This window comes from Plodia interpunctella, chromosome 14 (genome assembly GCF_027563975.2).
Source record: "Plodia interpunctella isolate USDA-ARS_2022_Savannah chromosome 14, ilPloInte3.2, whole genome shotgun sequence".
Lineage (NCBI taxonomy): Eukaryota > Metazoa > Arthropoda > Insecta > Lepidoptera > Pyralidae > Plodia > Plodia interpunctella.
In genome coordinates this window covers 6,205,749-6,230,515 of record NC_071307.1, presented here as the reverse complement: position 1 = coordinate 6,230,515, position 24,767 = coordinate 6,205,749, and the positions used below count along the sequence as shown (strand labels likewise).

Sequence of the window (24,767 nt, the reverse complement as noted above, 5' to 3'; positions counted from 1 at the left end):
ACATACCTACATTATGCATCAGTATCTACATACAACTACATCCACAGATTTTAATGTTTTTATATCTGTGGCTACACAGATAAAAAAGCATTACATTTAAAATCTGTGTGCTACATACATACATACCTATTTGCTACTTTTTTTCCTTTTTGTTGATCTATGCCTACATGTGATGTTTAAAAAATAAATATTTACACTGGCATGCATGGCTGGTATGGATGACATGACAGATGACAGTTAACTTTTGTTTCGTAAACAAATTTTGCTAGCCTGCCAGCAGGCAGCACCAAGCAAGCAAAAATTAAATAATACGAACACACAAAAACATACAACACATGAACACATTTTGTTTTAGATTTTTTTCCGAAGTAGGTAGGTATTTCGCTAGGTTTTTGTTTATTAAATTGAGATTATGATATATAAATTTGTGGTTTCTGTTACAATTTCAGTTGCCTACCAGGAATATCAAGAAAATCGCTTAGAAAATTGGAGTGAACCATATGAATGTCTGAAATGCCAACCTGGTTGCGAAACATGTCGGGGTCCAGAGCCCTGCCTGGCTACTTACAACTGGCCTTTCCGGTAAGAAATGTTAAATGTTTTTAAGTACCTTAGAATAAGTCTTAAATGTAAACAATAACTATAAACTGTCTCAACAAAAACCTACACCTTTTATTTATTTTTTATTGTGATTCTCTTATTGAATACGTAACAAATAATTTGTTACCACTAGTTATTATAAACTTCAAGCATAGTATCCACAACAGGCCTATAAAAACTTCCATTAAATTCACAGGAATAATCAAAATTAATGATGGAATCAATCATGGCCTCATTTCAGGATATCCCTCCTGGTAATATCAGTGAGCTGCGCAGTGATGACTGTACTGTTGACCATTTACACACGCCACCATCGCCGAGTGAAAGTGTTCCGGGTGGCCAGCCCTGTCTTCCTGTCTATTACACTGCTTGGTTGTGCTATTATGTATATGGAGGTAAGAGCATCACAAAAAATATCTAATGGATTGCTAAACAAACAGCTATGGCAAAGAACTTTCTTGGGTTTATTTTTAAGCAAACACCTGGTAACATGGCATCATAGCCGTGAATTCAAGTGGGAACATTTGCAAGAGAAAGACTGCAACTATATTGTAATGTATATGTAACTTAAGCTTTATGGATTTTGTCACAGTGTTTGTTCTCAATTTATTGTTTCTAATTCAATTGAATATGCAGTATATATGCAAAACCATGGATTTAGTAAGTACTTTGATGTGCAAAACCTATTGGATCTGTCACTAGTCACAAAGTAACATTATTATTTAAATTGGCTTCTTTGCATGTCAACACCTAAAAAATCAGAATCACAGTGAAACTTGACAGACATTTAACAGCCTGTCATGCTAGCAATCATATTAGTGACGTCCGATCGCAATTATTTTGAATATAAAATAAAAAAACTTAAATTTTGACTTTCAGATGGCAGCTATATTCCCAGTGCTAGATAGATATTCATGTATAGCCACAAAATGGACTCGCCACTTGGGATTCTGTATAACATACACTGCCCTGCTTATGAAAACATGGAGGTAAGATTTTGTTCAAACACAGTTATGATTAAAAACACACTATTATGATAAAAGTGTGAAATTTTAGTATTTCAAACTTCACAAGCATCTGAGATCTACATAGATATCACAACATGATATTTAAGATTATAAGATACGACATAACATTTATGTATGAGTACATAATGTTCACTTGTAGCCAGCTGGTCTAAAGAAACACCTCCACACAAATTATACATTATTTTAGTAGAAAACACACAGAGCTGTCTAAGTATATTTTCGCAGAGTATCTCTAACATACCGTGTGAAGTCAGCCCACAAGTTGAAGCTGACAGACAAGCAGCTGTTGCAGTGGATGGCCCCAATCCTGCTCATCATGCTGGTCTATTTAGGAACGTGGACTTTGTCCGCGCCGCCTGATGCTGAAGTTGTAAGTGCTTCATAATGAAATACAGAAGCGATGGTGGTGTAATGGTTAAGACGGCTGCCTGTGGATCGAAAGGTTTCGTGCCTTATGAGTTTGTATACCAATCTGACTCGTATATACTAGTTTTCATAGACCACCACTTGCTTCCGATGAAGGAAAACATCATGAGGAAACCTGCACACCGGTTAACAGTTAAGTTCGCCAGTGTGTATGCGACTACCTGCCACTAGATGGTGGCAAGTAGTTGTAGAGTCATCTCAGATCCCTTTAGGCGACTTGAATAAAATCTGACACCAGTGTTAGCAATAACACACTTGATATGATGATGAGTAAAATAAAAAATCCAACAAATTCTTAAAATTTTAATTATGGTGTGGTTTCGGCTTAAAGTAAAACCACTCCATATACTAGTGTGGATGTCGTACTAGGCCTAACTAAGCATGCTATATTAGGCCATGAATATAAATAACTTATTCAATCTACACATAATTTGTATTGTACTTTTATCTTTACAGATTAAAGACAATAAAGGACTGAAGTTCAAACAGTGCACATATAACTGGTGGGATCACAGTTTAGCTATAGGTAAGTTGTAGATTCGTGACCGCCTTTAAATAATTATCTCGAGGGTGGATTATACGTCGAGGGTGAAATGTCGCTTTGTCGACTTCATCTCATCAATTTATTTTATGACAATTTCATAAAAATTGGCCTAGCCGTTTGAGCGTAAAGATGTAACTCATAAACTTTCGCCTTTATATTACTATATTAGTGGGAATTGTTTTAGTAATTTCCTAGCAATCTAACTGAATACCTACATACCTCTTCAAGCGACATTTCATGCTTCGATTTACGATTACTACTATACTGATATTAAAAATGCGAAATCTGTCTGTCTGTTCCGCTTTCTCGGCTAAACAGTTGGGCCGATTTTGATGAAATTTAGTATATACACTACTCTATTATTTTTTTTAAATGAACTCCCAAATTAATCGAGGGGGTGAAAGTATGTATGAAAAACGCGTTCCGCTTTCGCGGAGAAATTCACGCGGGCGAAGCCGCGGGCAAAAGCTGTTGATCTAGTGTTTTGTAAAAAACATATTTGTTTGTGATTGGAGGTGAGATTCTGTTCCTGCTGTGGGGCGTGCGCGTGTGCTACCGCGTGCGGCACGCGGAGAGTCTCTACAACGAGGCGCGGCTCATCTCCATTGCCATCTACAACATCTTCACCGTCAACTCCCTCATGATTGCCTTCCAGTAAGTCTACATAGATAAATATATAGAGTGAAATCACTTAGAGGTAGCCCCAAAGTACTTAAGTTCGGGACTTGTACTATCGGGTACTAACTAAATGATACTATAACATATACAAAATTATCAATGTAATAAATCAATAAATAGTTATATGTTTTATTAGTGATGAAATCTTTATTGCACTATTTACATAAGTATCATAAGTTATAACTAAGTGTTGTTAACTTTTTAGTGAAAAGTCATGTCAGATGCCTTTAGGCGACTCGAATGAAATGGGGAAAGGCGAAAAGTTACTACGGTCGTTGAGGTACTTCCTAAATAAAATGTTATCTTACAATTTAACTGTTTTTTTTTATTATTTCAGTTTACTCATCCTACCCCAGGCCGGACCCGACATAAAATATCTCCTAGGATTTATAAGAACGCAGTTATCAACATCCACAACCGTTCTACTGGTATTCTTACCAAAGGTATGTATTGTTAAATACTGATTTAATTTTTTGACAAAATAAGTGTTATTTATTCTGCGGTGTCTTGAGTTCCTTTATCCCAACTAAATTATAAATGCGAAAGTAAGTTTAAGTGTTAACCTCTTCACGCATTATCTACTGGACTGGTTGTTATGAAATTTGGTCCACGGGTAGAAAATAACCTGAAATAACACATAGGGTACTTTTATCCCAGAATTTCCACGGGAACGTAGCCCCGGGGCGTAGCTAGTGTCACCATAATTTCTAAACGCCTTGTCAGTTCAGTTCAGAATCAACAATTTCTTAAATTATCAGGTTAAAAAATATTTGTACAATAAAGTCTAATTTACACGACGTATTTTATTATTTGATTTTATAATTTCAGTCTGCGACCGCTCCTAATCTCTCTGGCAACAATGAAAGCTTGTGTGATAAATTATATATTAATAAAAATAAACATAGGTAACTAGCTTTTGCCCGCGGCTTGAATTTCCCACGAGCACAGTAATTATTTGGGGATGAAAGGTACCCTATGTCCTTCTCTATACATCAAACTACAAACATGCAAAATTTCAAGAATAATCTAATAATCGAGTAGATAAAGCGTGAAGAGATAACAAACAAACAAATTTACTTTCGCATTTATGATATTGCGTGAAGAGGTAACAAACTTACTTTCGTATTTATTTATAACTAGCTGCGCCCCGGCTCTTCGCCCCCGTGGCAATTTCGGAATAAAAAGTACCCGTGTGTTATTCCAGGTTATATTATACCCGTGTACCAAATTTCGTAATAATCGGTAACACACATACACACACACACAAACTTTCGCATATATAATATTAGTAGGGATATTGATGATGTAGTATTGTTGGTGTCCAGGTGCTGCGAGTGGTGCGCGGCACGGGGGACACGTGGGACAGCCGCGCGCGCGCGCGAGGCGTGCCCGCGTCGTCGTCGCTCAACGGGCTCGGCCTCGGCCTCGTGCCCGACGAGCCCGACCTCGCGCAGGAGAACGAGGAGCTCAAGGTATCCTCGTGTGCGGGCTCTCGCTTTGGGACGCGGAAGTTTAATGCTAAATCTCAGGCGCGAATGCCGAAGGGCAAAGTGCGGGTTTGCGTATCCACTTCTCGCTATCGAATCGATTCGAAGTAAGGCGCAGCGAACCAATCACATTACGGTGTGGTTCTCGTTGCGTCACAATGACGCACTATGATTGGTTAGCTGGATCGCATTTCGAATCGAATCCATAGTGAGATGCAAATAGCTAAGTCGCACTACACACTCTGAACATTGCGTATCATTATCGTGAACCACAATTCAACATCACTTGTTGACGTCAATAATATACGTACGTTTAGTAAATTATCGACGTCAATAAGTGATGTATATCATCCTAAGTTAATAAAGTATTTTGAATTGTGGTTTACGATAATGATACATACGGAATGTTATTACTGCCGACTTCCAAAGCGCAGGTGAAGAAGAATTGATGCAATGTTTACTTATCGTTCATATTGATCGGTAACGTTTCTGCACAGATTTAAAGTTCGAATTGAAATTAAAGTATTTTCTTTTATTTCAGGAGGAAATTCAAAAGCTGGCGGCTCAGATAGAGTTCATGAAGATAGTACAAATGGAGATGCACAACCGTCACCTGCGCCCTCGAGTCGGCAGTTACTTCACGGCTAACGTCAACACTAACGCTAAGCAGAGTCCCATGCATACCAACGCTGTCAACATTACTCAGGTTAATATACCTATAACTATAGAATTAAAATGAACAGGTGTTAGGATGTACAGACAACAGCACATCAACCTAACCCGTATTCATTGCAAAACTCGCCGCTATTACCGCGCCATAGAGGTTCATGCAGGGTACCTTTATGTGCTGTTGACTGTACACAGTGAATCACAAATAGGTAAGTATAGTATAGCTTTAGGTTTTTTGAAATAGCAGTCAAAAAATGAAGTTCTTGTAGTTGATTTATTTTATTAATTTTTTTTAATAAAATAAATCAACAACAATATTAAGTTTTTGGCATTTTGTTTAAAATCAAAGTATGAAATTAGACTTTCACAGGTATTTTTTACGTCAAATTTTAATTATTTTATATGCTAAATAAATTACATTTGACTGACATTTTATTTTGACATTTCCCAGTCGCTGGAGAGCTCGGAGTGGGCGGGGCCGGTGTGACTGGTGGCGCTGAGCGACAGCGGCTGGCTGTGGCCCTCCGCGCGGCCCGCCGCTAGATCCGTGCGGACGCTGCCGGACTCGCGACCCCCGGCCTTCGTATGATCATCACCATCGCCACTATACAATACTTGGAATAGATAATTATTTCTTAGCTCTTTCTCAGTTTGAAGTGTTTGAAGATTCAGCCACCAGATTAACTCCAAAAAATAGAATAACTAGTACAAAGTAACTCAATTGCCGGAGATGTAATTTAGTTGTCGATTGTTTATTTTCAAGTTTATGTTATAGAATAGTTTAAGTTATAGAATATAAATAATGTATTTACTTTCTGAAATTGTATATTATATAGATACTAGTTAATGAAAATGTAATACTCAAACAAGTAGAGGCTGAACAGTAGAATTCGCGCTTCAACAGATCTTGATTTGACTGAAATTCATTAAAGTCTAGGGGTATTTATATATTAGGAATACATTTGGTGTACGCAAGTACGTAGTTGTTATTGAATTACGAAGCCTGTGTTTAGGTCATGTGTGAAACTGAACATTAGAGCATGCTTGCAGCTAACTGATATGAATAGAGCTCAATGATATTGTAATTAAATTTTACATACTCTTTGGAATGGACGTAGAATTTTATAATCACAATAATTGATATGTTATGTATTTAAGTATGATGTATTGTAAGTAAATATGTATGTATTGTATAGTGATTTATTTTCTAATCATATATTTATGTAGATAAGTCATGTATCTTTAATTTGGTGGAATTAAAACATGTTACTACTTTAATTCTAGTCAGTCAAAAATTGTTTTTGATACTTGTATGTTTTAAACTTTCGCGTTTCAATATTATATATACGGGTATCAAATGTGCACATTCCTTTTTTATACTTCTGACGTTTCTGGTCGTGTTACACGACCCGATCATAGCATAGTTATTGATAAGTAATTGATGCTCTGTATATCTAGAGCTGACAATAAGAAATTATAATTTAAGAAGGCTCATACAAAATGAAGAACTCGTTTAAAAGTTTAAAATTATGTTTATTAACTAAAAATTACATACAAAAGGATTAACTTTCACAGAAGTGTGTTTTAAAATAGATCATTAATGATAATAATGATCATTATTAATCTCTAGTTTAGGCGAAACTTTAATGATTGTAAATATGAATCGTAAAGCATAAATTCTAAAGTGATGTACATAAACTCATTAGTATTTTTTTTTACTTTATTTCTCGTCTGTGATAATGGATACAGTATTTATCAAATTATAGTTGTAAATGTTGAATAAAATAGCTGTTTGCATGTATTTACATACAAATAATAATACACCAATGGACAAAAATTGCATGGATGGACGCACAACTTTTTTTTTTTCCTATTGGTATATAGAAGATTAGGCATTAATTCTAATAAAGAATAAAGAGGTTTCATCGGCGAAAACAATGAGCATGATTCCTTACAATTTTAGAGTTTATTATTAAAGAGAAGCTACTGCAAGTAGCAAGCACGCGGACTCTTCAGTTGTCAACTTTTTTAGTAAAATTCTCATCATATCTTATATTCCTATACTATCATAGCATTCCAATGCTAACACTCCAGTGTTAGCTTCAACTAATGTTGGCTCCACATTATCGACAAACAGTTCGCCAAATTAGCGGTTTCTGTGTACATTGTTGGGTTTTCATTGCGGTAAATAACTACGCAATATTAGTACATTCGTGTCGGCGTCGAGTTCGGCGATAGTGTATAGCCGGCATTACTTGTTTGGCTTAGTTGAGTCTCAATTAGATTAGGTAGGATATACATTTTTTCTCTCTCTCAATAATTTTGAAACAATTTTCATATCTAGATTCTAGATCTAAATTTAATTAGGGTGAGCAATTTTTTCAAATCTATTTAATTTAATAGTAAATGTTTTCTTTCAAATACTTTTTCATTTTGTCAGAACTATTATTATTATTGGTAAATAGACAATTAGGAATATCATATGAGTTACATACATTAAACCTGAATGTTGTTGTTGTATTCAAATCCTAGTTTTGTAGAGCCAAGCTCATATTTCATTGTAGCATAAGTCATAAATGTGATACCAAATAACTAGTTAAGTATGTATAATGTATTAGTAACTGAAACAGAATTCTATTTATTTGAATAAACTTTGAAAAATTTTTTTAATATGTAGAATTATTATGCCAAGTTGTAACTTTTTGAAGTGAATTCTTAGGAATCACAATTTTATCAATTTTGTATATTTTTTTGGATATGTAAAATGTACTTATAGCATAAACTGAGTGTTAAAATATAGAATTGGTGTAACATTGTTATTATCGTCAAAACTTGGTTATAGATAGATGAATTATATTAAGAGTTTTTGTTTTTACATTAAAATAAAACTGACTGTTCTGAATGTTTCATTGATTTGTTTATTTTATATGTGGATTTGATAGCATTTCTAACAGCCTTGAAAGATATTTGATTTCATGCCAGCCCATATGACATTATTTTTTAAATTATGTAATAACTGCAGCTCTTAATAATACCTATACAAGTACAACTCAATCAAATCATTTATTTTCATTACACACTCTCACAAAATTGGTAACACAGTATCTACCAACCTTTAGTGCTCAGCACTTGGATAGACCACATACAAGATTTTCCAAACATTTAAAATATTACAAACATTTTATATGCATATAAACAAAACTCTTAATAAAGCCGCAGAGTTTATTTTGTAATGTGTTACAAGTACATACCAGTTTTTTTTAACACTTAAAAATTATGGCCACAATCACAAACAACCTTTACACTATAAGGAATCTCAAATAATTTATAGATGAAGCTAAGTAGAAGCATAGCTAGTTAAAACAAAAAATAATTGTTAGTATGAGATTCATCAGTCCCGAAACAGGATTTCTGATCTCTTAACCTGTTCTTTGGGAAGTTGTATGAAAATTGGCACTTATATTTACAGAAATCATAAAACTTCTTAAAAAATAGTCTCTATAACCACATGAAAATAGAGTTCAAAATGTACCATGGGATTTTATGTCTTGGTGTGAGATTTCAAGAGACCAGTAGAGCTACAAGTACAGAGCTGAAAGGTTAAGGAATAACCTCTTTGTAAGTGGATAAAACAAATAGTATATGGACACTCATAATTGTTCATCTTTATATTACTCTTCTTGCATTTTAAGTGAAATATAAAGCAATTATAGACTGCTAATCCTCAATAAACTTACTGTCATCAGATTTTTTCATAAATGGCACACTTGCACACAAAAACTGAGTATCATTTTGGATTGATTTGATATTACCACTGGATTCAATACTCTTGTGTAGTAAATCTAGTACTTCCATGTCTTTATTGGCAGTTTCACAAACTTTTTCCACAGACGCTAATTCTTCTTCCTCAGCTAACAATATTGCTTCCATTAGAGCACCTCTCTCGACGCGTCTTCTCAAAGCAGCCACTTCTTTTTTTAGACTATCGTAGTCTACACCTGCCATATCTTGATGCTGAACTTCATCACCAGGGAGAAGAACGTTACTAGGTATCTTCAAAGTACGTTCTATTTCTGCATCTATATTATCCAAGGAAGGTCCAGCCCTCTCACAATACAACTTTATCAGTTTATCACAAGAATGTTTTATAGTCATTTGGTCAGTGTGATTGAGATCCCATGATTTTTTTAGAGATGATTCCATTTCTTTCATCCCTGTGGTTATCTTTTGTTCAACCATTTGACGCACTGCTATTTTTAATCGCTGCGCACCGAAGCCGAAATGTTGAGTTTCATATTCTTCTTCAGTTCCACCAACCCAAGGTTCTGTTTTGATCATTTTGTTATTTTACAAACAAAAACAATATCAAAGAAACCGAATCAAACAAAACGAAACGGAAAACGCTGTTGTATATGATTTTGATGACAATTTCAAATAGAAAATGACAATGACAGGCGTCTTTTTGTCAATGATAGTTCTCCTCGGTGTTGCCATAATTCTTGGCAGTATGATTTAATGTCGGCTATATACTATCGTCAAAATATTTTTTTACCACAAAAAAGAACAGCAATTTATGTCAAAATCGCCAAAGTTCGGCACTCTGTTTGTCGATAGTGTAACATGATAGTGGAATGTACTTGTAGTGTTATAGTTTTTCTTGGTCCTGTCCGGACGATCCATAACGGATTTCCTTTCTTTGTTAAGGACGCCACTTGGTCGTTAAAGCATGGCGGGTGTAAAAATTGAATACGGGATACAACTCTTCGCAAAACCAGAATTGCTGACTGCTTCTCACAAAGTTTCCAAGCTGAAATTAATGCATCTAACATTGCCAGATGTTCCGAATTTGCCTGTGCGCCCCGATTTTAGACACCAGAAATTAGCTCTGTCCACTTTTTTGGATTTGCAGTCAGAAGCAAAAGAAAACTCGACATCGGCATACTTTTGTAAGTACCTAATTTAGCTAATTCGTTCTTATTAAAAATAATTTGACAAAATAATCCCGCTTCTTTACTCATTTAGTTGCAAACAAAAAAACTGCCAACGCTTATCGCGACCGCTGCCTAAAATTCTTCTTCCTTGTAGTGCATGAGTTCATAAGTGCATGAGTATGTTTGTTCTTCACTATTTAACTTCTCTGTTAATCTTTTTGAAATTAGTAATACATGTGTTAGTAGTAGTGTTCTTGATACATATGTAGTTTGAACTGAACTAGAAGTAGGTAAATAGGTAAGATTAGTTTTTGACATAAATACTTATAAGTTGAATTTAAAAATTCTGACGCCCCTGTATATATCCCTCTTGATATTTTGAAAATTCTTCGAACTCCCTTGCGTGTGTGGTTTTATGATCTAAGCTTAGATTATAGAACTAGGTAATAGTAAACTTAGGCTAGCCAAGATAATAGGCGTAGGAGTAATTTTATCACATTTTTGGAAACCGATTCTCATGTAGCATACCATAATATTCTATGACGTCATATCACAATGGACACCTAACCGTCCGTGTAGTGTGTATTGCATGAATTGACTTTGTTTTTGTTTTTATGATAACCGACGAGGTCAAGCGCCATTGTAAACATACTGAGATAAATTAGTCATTCACACTTCTTATATCAGTTGATGTTCAGTGATTACATCATATGCGATGGATTCCATTTACCTAATGTTAGTATAAGTTATGGGAAACCTACTATGTTTTAGTTAGCGACTTGCAGATTCTGAACCTGGAATAAGTTGGAATCATACCTATTAGATGTTGTGTTGGCGGTGTGTTGTGTTGTTCATTCCTGTCGAATGAAAGGAAAAAATAAGGTAAGAGAAAGCCCTAATCTAAACAGGAGGAAAGTGATTGATTATTGAAGTTAGAAGAGTTTATAATTAAAACCTTTTAAAATATACATAAGAAAACATAGGCATGAAAAATGAGCGTCCATGACGACGAAATAGGTATACAAGGAATTACAAAAACAAGAAACTAATTTGACTGAAATTTGATTATGGTGCAAAAGTTTTGAGAGGTGGCGATAACAAGTTAACAACTGCACGCTGCTGTTGCAAAACAACGTTGTTAACGTCCGACAGTAACAAACTCGATACTTTGCAAAAGTTACGTGAACTTTATTTGACCACACCTAGGCTTACCAGATCCGAAATTAAGTCTTCCCGACAAATTCCCTAAATAAGCAATAAAATCCCTGATATTTTTGTCAGTGATATTTTAAGATAAACATGCATAAAAATAATTGTAATAGCCACAATTGTAATTGTTGCGGGCGCAGTCTGCGTGTTTTTTATATATTTCTGTTTGTAATTTTAAATCTTTCCCGTTTTCCTGACAGAGAAATAAAATTCCTGACATGTCAGGACAATTCCTGTCATGTGGGAACCCTACCCACACGTACCTGCTACTAGCGGCGGCTGTTGGGTGGCGTGCTGATGGCCAGTTACATTTTACATACGAGTGTAGTATTTACAGGAACTAGGTACATATGGTGGCCGATGTAGTAAACAAGGCACTACTTCGTTTAAAATGCGGGAAACATGTATGGTAACTGAGTTAACATTAGTTAGCTGCGTTTAAAATGAATCTCTTCTCAGGTTAAGCAGGCCGCCGTAGATTTTGGACCTCTCCATATCCTCCCGTGGCAAGGCGACTAAATGATAAATAGCTTTGGCAGCTGATAGGCATCAATATCAATCCCAAGACGTCAGGCTGACGGCCGCCTGGTCGGTTGCAAGTTTTTTTTACACACGTCGTCACTTCCCCGACTGCTACGTGCTAACCGGTAACACGTGAGGATGAAAGAGGTCAGGTGAATAATCAGATTTATAAGAGAAAATCTCAAATCGGATTCATTTTGGATTTCCCCATTATTCCGATATTTATATTGTTTGTTTGCGTGATTGGATGTTTCGGCCGTTTCGACGAAACGATTTGTTTATTTAGAGCGGGTCCTATTCCTTATAATTTGTGGGCCCGTAACGGACGTAAATGAACTGTGCCAGCTGTGGTTTAATTACAATTCTGAATTCGGTGTAAAATGTTTAGTAAACTAGCAGCGCACGCCGCTCGATTGGAGTATGCTTCTCACATCACGCGCGTCCAGAGTTCGCGTCCGCGATCCACTTCAGATAGCGGCAGTCACAACGCGGATTCCGTAGCGATACGACGTTAATGTTTGTTTTCTCAATTCTCAAACAATAACATAACCTCTCGTATCGTTATCATCAAACTTTCAACCGCGTTCAGTCTTAAACTGAAATATTTTTTGTGAAGTTTCTTCAGTCGCAAAGTTGCCGTGGTTACCTGTGGAAGTGATTATAAAATTGCATTGTTTGAATTTGTGTTGATCGTGATCATTTCGAACTGTTAGTGGGTTCCGGCCGTGAACTTGTAGCTTGAACTGCTGTGGTGAGTTCCTCATGCATGAACGAACTGTTTTGCATAAGTACACAATTAGTAAAGGATTTGAATGTTTGTCTATTGACGCCGCGGACTCAAAAACACTTTCGTTTCACGTTCTTTTTGTCTCAAAGAAATGAAAGTAGATCATCGTTTATAATGATTTTAGTGTTGCATTTGGATGACCTACTCAGCTTTCTTGCTCTCTCCGCCGTGTAATATTTAAATGCCAGTATGTTGGCAACTTGTTGATTTTGTTATTCTTACTTACGCATGAATCTCTGGAAGTCTGTCATCGTTGATTTGTTTCATGTCCTTTTAAAAACTGACATGATTACCTGTGCGTATATAGCGTAAATACCTATTTATCGTTATTTGTTTAGTACCTAAGACTAGGTAGGTACCTACCAAGATTAATTAGGTATTAATTTACGAAGCTAATTCTTTTTGCTGCAAAAACTCAGTGTTCCGTGATTTTTTCTGAAGTTAACGTTATCCATATGATTTAGAATCATCATTTAGACAGATATCCAAAACTAAAATAGGTAAACCATGCATTGCCGGCGCGACCGTAAAAAGTTAGAAAGACAAAGATTATTTATTTGCAAAAACATGAGTTTACATTTTTTTACAATGTGGTGTTAAAAGAACATTAAGTTTTTCTTTTAACACCTACATGTTTCACCGTTCACGGGTATGCAAATTTAAATGGAGAGCATGCTATTATCCCATAAAACAAAATAGAATAAATAAAAGTAACTAAATTAACTAAATTTTTATCTAAATCTATCATTTCAAAAATCGTTCAAATTATAATAACATTTTTTATTATAATTTGAACAATTTAAATAACAGGTGCTTTTTAAATAAATTTAAATTCTGATCTTCAACTTGTTGTAAAGACGAAAGGAAAAACCTCGCATTTTAAACCAAAAATGTTCCGATAGCGATAGGTACATTATCGGAATCGTCTTTAGGAAGCGACGTCACTTTTCCTATCACGTGTCCCATTTTTTTTTTTTATTATTATTATTATAACACAAACAATGCCTGCCGGCTGATGTAACCACCAATTTTTCTTATTTTCGAGTGTGTGCTAACACAGGTGTCCGATTTTATTCAAGTCGCCTAAAGGCATCTGAGATGACTTTTGCGACTACCTTGTCTACCACCAATTACCTATTGTACCTACATGCACGCATTTTAGGAAGAGTATGAATCGTAATTCTATAAACTGTATTGCACAATGATGCTATAAAAGTTACAATAGGTAGGTACAAATTAAGGATAACATTAAATCTTTAGAAAAAACTAAAATCATCGAACTTATGTTAGGTACCTACCTATTCATTTTGTTAGTTGACTCAGTTGTATTATTAGATACCTACCTACTACGTACCTACCAGTTTTAATTGGTTTATGAGTTGAACTATTGTAATTATACCTACACGCATTAAACATGAAATTATAATGAATTTTTCAGTATTTCACGTATTCAAAGTACCTAGGTATTAAGTTAATTTTAAGCGTTAAAAGTCTATATTTGATAGATCACTTTCGTTAGCTTAAAGTTGGTATCTCTGCATTAAACTTCATCTAAACTCTTTATTTACCTACAATAGTTGGTATTTCTGAACTGGCCAAATCGCATCTGTTTAAACTTGACTCGGATTATTTGTATCGGAACCGGTAATTGATCACAAAACCAGTTTAAAGTTAAGTCGGGGACAACGCGATGGCAGCTCAACAAAAAGAACACCACCCTATTAGGTCAAAATACTGAACACTCGGTCGTAACATTTGTACATAATACAGCAAGTAAGACCTATATTATTATTGTGAAACTATATTGTTATGTGAAACTTACTACCACCTATCTCTATATGAACTAGACGCTCGCCCCGGCTTCGCCAGTTCAGGTAAAACCATAATAAAAAGTAGCCTATGTCACTCCTGAAAGTTTGCCTAACTCTGTGCCAAAATTCATCAAAATCTGTTCTGTAGTTTTTGAGTTTATTTTTACAAACAAAAATACAAATCTTTTCTCTTTAAAATATTAGTATGGATGGCACATGTAACTGCAAGTGCCCTATATCAATGCTCAGTAAATAAATTAAAGTACCTAACTAATAGGTACCTATCTAAGTAATATTGTCTAGACCTTTACTTCGTCACGAAATTTTAAAGACTTATTCTAAACCTTTTTCCTGGAAAAGTTTTACCACTTAGCTATAAGACTTAGATTGCTTTTCTAGTCTATTTCCGGATCTCATTTTTGAATGAGGTTCAGGTACCTACCTAGGTACCTACCTACTTATAAGATTTGCGACTAGAGAAAAACAATAAAACTATGTCCAAAATTTGTGTAACATCTACTTTATTAACGACCAGCTCCAGACCAGCAGCAGACTATCTACGTATTTAAATAAATCGCATCGGAATCCGTTGCGTAGTGTTAAAGATCTAAGCATACAGCCGACAGATGGACAGAGGGAAACAAGTTTATGTTATACCTACTATGTAATGATAATTATGAAGCAGTTAAAAAAAATGTTTACAGTTTAGGTGTAATCGTGCGATGCTTGATATTCCTTTGTTTTCAAAAAGATGCCTCAAATATTTAGTTGTATATTATATATATAATATACAATTAAATATTTGAAGCCAAATATGAAAAGGAGAGAGGTCACAGTGACATTTTTCGATCCTACCTACCCAATGAGGGAGCCGTTTGCTGACGTTAGCGTTCACTAGGTGATATAATATTATCCTATGTGATATTGGAAAGTGCCAAATTGCCGATTACATCTTAATGTGCGATTATAGCCAGCCTTTATTTGCCGACGTCACTACGACCCATATCCACGAGGTTCATTTCATATCGTGTCCTAGTTGCATGTTTTTGTTGACTGTTGATATTGATACTACGCTGTTGGAAGTAATTATGCAAATACCTTTATCACAGACCGAGACAGCAAAAATATGTGCTCATTACGTTTATCTTTCCTGTAGTATTTCGTTATCACTAGCATATTAACTAGCTGTTTCCCCGGAGTTCTGCTTTCGTATTGTTATAAACGCTGTTAATTTTTATCTTCGTAACGTTTTGCTTTCCAATTTTTTTTTTATTTACGGCCTGCTTGAAACTCGTAATAAAATATAGCTCTCTTAGCTGCAAAATATTATTTTCGAACATCATTAATATTGGTCGTTCAGTTCAGTCGCCTATGCAGAGTTTTACCCAAATCACGTAAACTTGATAAGTATGTCCACTATACGCGAATATGTACCAGGTTTATCTCATTTCCTTGTCAAGATAAGATAAGGGTTAAATAACAGAACAGACAAATATAAACACAGTATAAAAATTACGTTCTACTCTCATCCTATGTTCCGATATTACTATCAGAACAAGAACCTTATAATATGCTAAGGTACATAATGACGATGAACATTTGATCCGGGGCTATCAAAATTGGAAACTTTAAATTACAAGCGTCATTTTCCCAACGTCTAAGATATATTTTCATTTCCAACATGAATATCAACTGTTTAACTTTTTTTTGTATCTAATTGTAAATAGATACGTAGTCAAAATGACAAAAAAACACTGTTTTTCAAGCTTGCACAAACTACTGAACTACACGATTATCATATTTTTGTTTTGTGTCACCATAAAATAAATTACGTAATTGCACGAATAAAATACAAACGGTTGTATAGATAATGTCAAACATTGCGAAAGACAACATATCGGAGATATGTTTCCAAACATCGTTATCATTTTCACATTGAACTGTTGGCACAAATCTGTTAGGTAGCCAATTATATTTCTTTGATAGTTTTTTAAATCTTATGTATGTTATGGATCTGAGGACTTCCGTATCGTAAAAGCAAACTAAGCATTACATTTTGACGAGGTTTTCACTATTGCATCGATCTGATAGGTAACTAGGTATTATAAGCATACCGTCATAAAGCTTTGGTAAAATACCATTTATCAGGAATAACTACACAAAATGTCCTATTGTGAATGTTTGCCAAAAAACTGGTTTGATCTGATTGCAGATAACAAACGACGCCGATGAGCCAGTACATAGTAATTTAAGGTTCCGTAACCTTTGTTGTCCCTATATCTGTCTATCAAGATCGAAAGGTTCTTGAATCTGAATCTCGGAAACGTGTAGAGTCATGTTGAAATTTAAATCTAATGCTCGGATTTTGGACTTGTAAGGCGACACGATATGACCGCAATTTCATATTTTGCGATTTTACAATTATTTTATTTTATCCCCGTATTCAAATTAGTAAGTACTCGTTGATCATGAAAAGTGACTTATAGAAAAAATGAAATGAAAAGTACGACAATGTTTTTTATAACAGATATAAAATAATAACAAACATATAATTATAGCTTATTTTAAGCAAAAATTAAACTCCCTTTTTCTGTGCGTAATTGTGTGGAAAATCGATAAAAGTTATAAATTTGAATCTTACTCGTCCTGAAATCCAACCGTGTCAAATCGATTAGTTCAATTAAAGCATCAAGTTGGTATCGATGTATTGATATAGCGGTTTTGTTGGTTGAAACTTAAATGACTAGTGTTCACTTATGTTCCATGAAGATTAAGTGAATAAAAAAATATGCTGACAAAATATGCAGGCGGTGCCTAGTATTTTTCTCATAATACGCATTCATTAAATATTTTCCTATCTCATAATCGGCCGTATTATTAAAATAACTGCGCCGTGACATCACATTTTCTATACATAATACTAGCCGAGCTCTGTGACTTCGTATTCGTGTTCGTTTAAGATGCCAATAAATAATATCATAAATAATAATCCCAACCTAACCATTGATCAGTTTTTCTCAAAAAGAATGATGAAAAGTCTACTTTCGTATGGGTTTACGCCGGAATTTTTGGGAATAAATGGCGACAATGCGAGCGCAGAACCACCTCTAGTTCCATCTACTATTATTGATGTAATATTATCTACACATATTCGTAGAATATTATACATTTTTATACGCCGTTTCGTCTGAGTGAAATTTTCAAATGATTGGATAGACGTGATATAATTCAAACTGTCTATTCGGTAGTAAAAACATATATAAAATAGATACGGCTCAGATCACTGTCTATTAGGTACTGCTCAGTGATGTAAGCCGTATCTATTTTTATAATAGAGGTGTTATTTTTACGCTCAAAAGAATTTTTGCATAGTTGTCAATGTCCAATGTTTAGACAGAAATAGCACATAGCTGAATTCAGATTGTGCTTAAAATTGCTTAGCAATACTCGAGTGTTATTGATCCACTATTGATCTTACGACATTTCATATAATATTCTTTATCTATACATACCAATTATGTATGTAATACTTATGTGAATTAGTTGCCTGTGTGTAAAATAAAATGTATAAATGTATTCAACTAATAAAACACGATAATCAAATGTCATTAATTGATAATGATTTTTGGAAATTACTATTTTTTGTTGTCATTAAAGTATAATTAAAATGCTTTTTGACTCCAACAATTGTGACATCGCTTGCCACTGTCATACAAGCCCTAGATAATTACCGTACAAAGTACTTACAAAATCCATGGTATATAGTTTATGTTTTTTGACACATGGCAAAAAGTTTCTGATTTGACTTGATGGCAACTACTACTTGTAACTATGCAAATTGTGTGTAATTTTTTCTCTCTTTTTATTAATTGTCTCTCATCTCGGTTGCGTTCGGGTTTGTGAAGCCGAAAATTTTGAAGATTCGGCTGTGATTTTACAACCGACCGTCTGCCTGACGTCAACCCTCCTTGGGAGTGCTATTTTGCCTATCAGCTGCCTAGGCTGTGCGTCCCGCGCGGGAGAATATGGCGTGGTCCTATACTATGGTATACTAGGGCTACAATATTTTACTCATTCTATTTCCACAAATACGCCTATCCAACACCCTCAAAGATGAGGGTGTTGGAGTATATGAGAACATAAATCTGCACATCCAAACATAAATATTCTCTTTTTTCCTTGTCGACCCTTTTCTTGAGCTCATTCGAACAGCTGCGATATATTCATCATGGTCATACCTATACGTGTGTATCGTCATAATTAAGTATATGAAACCTTTCATCACTATATGATGTAAAATAAACTCGTCACCCGCTGCTTGTTTCTAAAGCTTTCTTTTAAACCACGCAACGGATTTTAATGCAGTTTTTGTGTTACTTAGATAATTTACTCGTATTCGTACACACACAAATCCTAAATTTATTCCTAAATACACAAACAAATCGCCCCGTGTGAAGACGGGCCAAGTCGCTAGTATTTTATAAAAATAACTCTTAGTTTTTCACGCGTCAATACTTCCGCTGAATTTTGTTATGAAAATGAGATGTGATACCGTCAATATAAACGATTTAAATGACCTTGTCTATTTCACACGAACATATGAATACAATAGTGTTTTGGGAAAGAAAATCACCTAGGGCACAACCGCTTGTGCGAAGAAGATACCAATGAAGGCAAGTAAAAATTTTATAATCAAACCCAATTTATAGTATACTAGCTTTTGCCCGAGGCTTCGGCCGCATGAATTTCTCTTTAAATTCATGTTGTTTCGGGGTTGTAGTTGCAAAAAAAGTAGCTTATGTTTTACACAGGTGCCAAAATCGGTCCAGCGGTTAAGCAGTGAAAGCCGAACAGACAGACTTCAGATTTTTCTCATTTATAATATTACTACAATATATACATATTCACAATCTCAACTTTATGCTAACTACTGTAATTTCTGTATAATCTGTGGCTTGTGCTTTATGGCTATCAATTACAAATATCTAAATTATGATTGATCTAGAACTTATAGAGGTTTTGATCTCCCAGGTGGAGATTACGTTACAAAAACCTTGATCGTTTCTTTCACAATTACGACAGCAACGACCTTCAGCCGTGAAATAAAAAAAAATCGAATAAGCGACAATTCGATTATCCGATAACTGGTAGATAATGATGATCGTCTAAAAGCTAAAAGTTATCTCATGAAACGAATTAACTGGCGCCTGCCGAAGGTCAATGAGAACGCGAGTAAAAAAGATCAAACCGGAGAGGACATAGAAATTTAGCTACGTTTTGTAAATAACGAATTGTCATTATGTATATCTAAATTCTTCAAGAAAATTGTTTAGACAGAAAAAAATAAAGATAAAAACACTATTTCTCTTCCCATTCATGTGACTTTATTGTACGAGAAATAAATGCAAAGTGAAATTAATAAAATTAATTGTAAATCCTGGTATAACGTTATTTTAGGCGAATCTGTCCTCCCTGTCAGACTTGCTTTTTATCTTAAATTCGATTTAGAAAATACTAGCTTTTGCCCGCAGCTTCGCCCGCGTAAATTTGCCACGGAAACAGTTATTTTTCCGGGATGATGAAAAGTACCCTATGTCCTTCTACCTATGTACCTATACTTCTACCTGTGTACTTCAAACTAGGTATATGTATATAAAATTTCAAAAAATTGCCTGAGTAGATAGAGTGTGAAGAGGAAACGAACAAACAGACTTACTCTTGAATATTAGTTAGGATATCATCATATTATATTTACACAATAAGCTTTATTTCTGGACTGCACTCTTATTTGTGAGCAAAAAGTGTTTGCTTTGTATAGAGTAAACGGAGCATGATGAGGTCACACCATGCGCGCACGTGGGTTTGGATTAGATTGCTTGGAAATATTAGATTGTTATTGCGATGGCTTTCTGTTCTAGTGACGATAGTACAGATTAGTTATACATACATATAGCTACGGTTAATATAGAATCCTTTACACGGACATGTAGGAAAAAAATATTAATCAATCATTTTATATCTATTTTCACCAGAATGTATGAATGTTGTGTATTGAATCATCGCAATATAAAGTAATAGTGGAAGCGGATCTGATGAAAATATATAGATAGATATAAAGTGATGCGTCGATCGTAGATCGTAGAAGTTAGTGATATCCTTTAAAACCTTTTCAAATTGACTTTTCAAATGGACACAGAAAACAGCATTATTAATTATGAAATCTGCTAGTTTTATTTGACAGTACTTTTCCGCGAAAACTTTAGATAAAAAATATTTGTTAGATAATCGAACTGTATATAATAAACGGTGACGCATTAAACATTATTATGAAAATTAATTTACTATTAGGAAAGCAATACATATGGGTAAAAGATAAAAGAACAAACCATGATAAAGGAACGAAAAGATATCAAAACTGCGTAATAAACAGAATAGATAACAGGTCCATTAGTATTATAACACTCGGCACCATTAGTGTGACTCGTAAAACGTTTAACTGGAACACCTAAGTAGTAAAACCTCTTCAGATGTAATCAAAGCGAAGCTCCATGCGTGTAACGTCTATAAAGTCTAGTATTATTTTCACTGTTGTACGTGCGGCTTTCCTGCGTCGAATTACACTGTATTCTGTACCCTAGTCGTGATGGCCTTCCATTACGAGTGTCCGTATCTCTGTGAAAATTAAAATAATTTCCTCATTGAAATTATCATCATAAGTCTTGTATGTTTTTATCGGTCGAAAATTCAACTCGAAAATGCGATATATGGTCTCTATCTATAAGCATAAAAATTTAAGTCATGATGTAACACAGCATACTGTACTATGACATAATGATTTTAAACATAACGTTCTTACGCATAATGGTTTACGCACAGCAATTTGAACCATAACTAACCTAACCTTTTTTTTTTAACGTGTGGAAAGACTCTCGTCCCGTCCATCCGGCCACGGGAAGCCGGACAGGTGTGTGGGACTTGAACCCACTAAAACCACACGATGCCAACGCCAAATAACTAACCTAACCTAACCCAACCTAAAAGTTAATTACGCCACATTTACCTGTATGTCAAAAATCAATTATGCCTTAGACCTGTTATGCCAAAGAACAATAGGACAAAATAGTTTATGCGATAAAAAGTGGCCCCTGCGATACACACAGGCTTCGTATATTATTTCAAAAACGTACGTACTAATTTTCCTGTTTCCTGCATTTTATAGTTCCTACACACATTCAGGCATGATCATGTCGAATTAATGCACATGGCATGGCTGGCCTTCCTTGCTTTTATACAAAGCTCACATCGATGAACCACGAGACTCAACTAGCGTACCTAATTAAATGTTCGTAGTTCGTTCGTTAAATTCTTCGTAGCGAGACAGTATTTAATGAGAGAGTGCGTTGGATCTTTTTCACGGCGTATGTAAGAACAGTGACTGGCTATAGACCGCATTCCTTCCAAATTCCTTGGCTTTTTCGTGCAGACCTTTTTTCCATGATTTGTACGACTTCCGGTTCTTTTTTTATGTTTGTTTTGCCACAGATTGTGGAAGTCAAGAAAATTCAAAATTCCACACCTTTCAAATAGGCTTAAAACAAGGGATATTGTATCACCGTCAAGTTTTAAACATTTTGAACCAAATTTTTGGTTTTTGGTCTATGAACTAGTTTAAAGTCTTTAGTTTCAAAAGTTGCTTGTGTGATTGTGAATGTGCGTGAGTGATTATTATAAGTCCATATTTACTCTATTTTGTGATAATATAACACTATCAATTTGACACAAAGGAAACATAAACAAACGATTGTAAAACCAAGATAATACGAAATCAGTCACAGTCACAGATAAAATTACGTATTCGTAGCGTGACTGCCAGATATTGTTGAAAGACAACTAGTTGTTATAGATTGAATTTGTTAATTCCTAAAGTATATTGTTTCATTAGACTCTGTTGTCTCACAGCTGGGCAAAGGTCTCCTCCATCACCTTCCAATCCTCTTCATCCAGAGCACAGATTATACAATACTTAACAATACTATATAAAGTTGTGCTATTCTTGGGTGGGAAATTCACGGCAAAATATTTTACATGTGGTTTCCGTTTTACATGTGATTTCTTTAGAACAGGCTTCTAAAGAAATCAACAATAATCTATGATCACATTATCAAATAGAATTATACATTAAAAGTATGTAACGTCAGATCTAAGGTTAGTTTGCCACGAGTAACTCTATACAACCACAACGCAAGATGCTGGTGACTCACTGGTTTATGATGTACATGTTGAAAAAACAAACATAAACATAACTAACTTCTATTTTTGTGGGAATTTTGAAATAGCAACAATATACGTATTAATATAGGTATAAGGTATAAGTATTAATAATAATAGCAACAATATATTATGTACACACATAATTTTACTATACTTCGGTGATAATCATTTTCAGCATCGGTTTTTTTTTTCGTTTACCGTCCCGGCGTCGTTGGGGTAAAACCATAATAAAAACGTAGCATATATTACTCCTAAAGGTTTATCACCCTGGCAAATTTCGAAATTGGTCCGCGAGTTTATTCATTAAAAATGTAACAAAAAATAATTTATCTTTATAATATTAGTATGGTTATGTCATTTTGGTGACCATAATAATAAATCCCATCCAATCCAAATACCTCCTATGACTTGTGTGTGAGAAGTACTCCTGTGGTTTGTTTGGCATGCACTAATGAATTATTTGGCAAATGCGGACATGATTACTTTGTAACTTTTCGAAAGGCCCATTATATATTCGATGGTTATTAATATTTGGCAATGGCGAGCATGGGGCGACCGTGATATGGCATCTGCCTGTACTGCAATGTTATGTTTCGTCGTAACCATATGACTTTAAAATCACAAACATTATGCCGGCTACACACGAACTCAGATAGATGTCGACGCGAATGATTTTTTTACCGCAATGAAAAAAATAACAATGTATGTGGAGCCGTCTAATTTCGGCGAGCATGAGAAAGTGTAATTTGGCAAACTAAACGTATTGAGCCAGGTCGATGAACGTCGCTGCTGTTGAATAAATTTACAAGGTATCAAAGTAACTTAACAAAGTAGCTCCAATTTTACCAACCCAGGATGGCCCTAAAGCCCAGTTTTTAGAATTATATTTTTTATACATATATTTATTACAAGTTTGTAGTTCTATTCTAGATAACACAAATCTCTTGTCTGTCTTGTCTTGTACTTCAGTTTATTTTTTAGCTCTTAGCGACTAATCGATAAATTCGCTAATTAGAAAAGTCAGGGTACTTTATTAAAACATGCATTTATCGACGGCACTGAAAATGGCTGTTCCCAGATAATGAGGGTTAGACACGTTACTTTCATTTACTTCAGTATTGAATTGATATGAAATGAAAATCACTAGCCAAAGTTATCGTCTCATCGAGGCAGAGGCAGACCAATGAGTAGATGACGGGATGGCTTCAACAAATTTTTGAGAGAATAGCCAGATTTTGACATAGATTGAGACGAGAGGAAAAAGTTATCCATAAGTAAGGGTCTTCATCTCCACCTCTTACCCAGTAATGGAAAATATCACCTAAAGGCTAAAAGAAATAATTTACAGTAAAAAAATACTTGCTAATATTGTAAGCACTCTGTTTCCTTATGCTAGTGTTTTATTCATACTTATTGCAAGTTCTAGGAAAATCAATTTTAATCGCGTATATTTTTTTTCGTATCGTAGTCTTTTTATCCCTAGAAAATGTACCTACTATCAGATTCAGGAACTCATTAGCCAGGCTTATGATTGCATTTTGGATGTAGCTTAATCTGTTTAATTATATCTATTCATACGTTTATTAGTTTTATTACTGAACAAGATAAAATAGCTAGCTAATTAATTACACAAACTAAAGATGTTTTATTAAATTGTTGCCTAGGTTAATGACCCATGTAAATTAATTATGTGAAATAAGTACTTTTCATTTTTACATATTTTTCGTTCATTTTTTATGTTACTATTTTATTTTATTACGTCTGCAAAAAGTCAATCCTCGTCAAGGTACTCTGCACGGACCTG

The 24,767-nt window shown here is 34.7% G+C and overlaps 3 protein-coding genes across 7 annotated transcripts in view; 2 read left to right on the top strand and 1 right to left on the bottom strand.

Moving 5' to 3' along the window:
- LOC128675168 (uncharacterized protein) overlaps positions 1-8,915 on the top strand; it is a 47,007-nt gene extending 38,092 nt beyond the window's left edge. For both annotated transcript variants that reach the window (XM_053754390.2, XM_053754389.2), the window contains 10 exons: positions 450-582; positions 842-995; positions 1,480-1,589; positions 1,854-1,998; positions 2,511-2,580; positions 3,114-3,252; positions 3,614-3,719; positions 4,602-4,748; positions 5,305-5,469; positions 5,884-8,915. In XM_053754390.2, coding sequence (XP_053610365.1) covers positions 450-582; positions 842-995; positions 1,480-1,589; positions 1,854-1,998; positions 2,511-2,580; positions 3,114-3,252; positions 3,614-3,719; positions 4,602-4,748; positions 5,305-5,469; positions 5,884-5,919 — 1,205 coding nt within the window. In that variant the 3' untranslated portion in view covers positions 5,920-8,915. The remainder of the gene's footprint in view (positions 1-449; positions 583-841; positions 996-1,479; positions 1,590-1,853; positions 1,999-2,510; positions 2,581-3,113; positions 3,253-3,613; positions 3,720-4,601; positions 4,749-5,304; positions 5,470-5,883) is intronic.
- On the bottom strand, positions 8,328-9,866 carry LOC128675170 (protein MIS12 homolog). The gene has a single exon (XM_053754393.2). The coding sequence runs from the start codon at positions 9,768-9,770 to the stop codon at positions 9,150-9,152; it is 621 nt and encodes a 206-aa protein (XP_053610368.1). The 5' UTR covers positions 9,771-9,866; the 3' UTR covers positions 8,328-9,149.
- A 2,707-nt stretch (positions 9,867-12,573) lies between these two features.
- Positions 12,574-24,767, top strand: part of Pde11 (Phosphodiesterase 11) — a 156,297-nt gene continuing 144,103 nt past the window's right edge. For all 4 annotated transcript variants that reach the window (XM_053754388.2, XM_053754384.2, XM_053754387.2 and 1 more), the window contains exon 1: positions 12,574-12,845. The gene's annotated coding sequence lies outside the window, so the exon portion shown is untranslated. The remainder of the gene's footprint in view (positions 12,846-24,767) is intronic.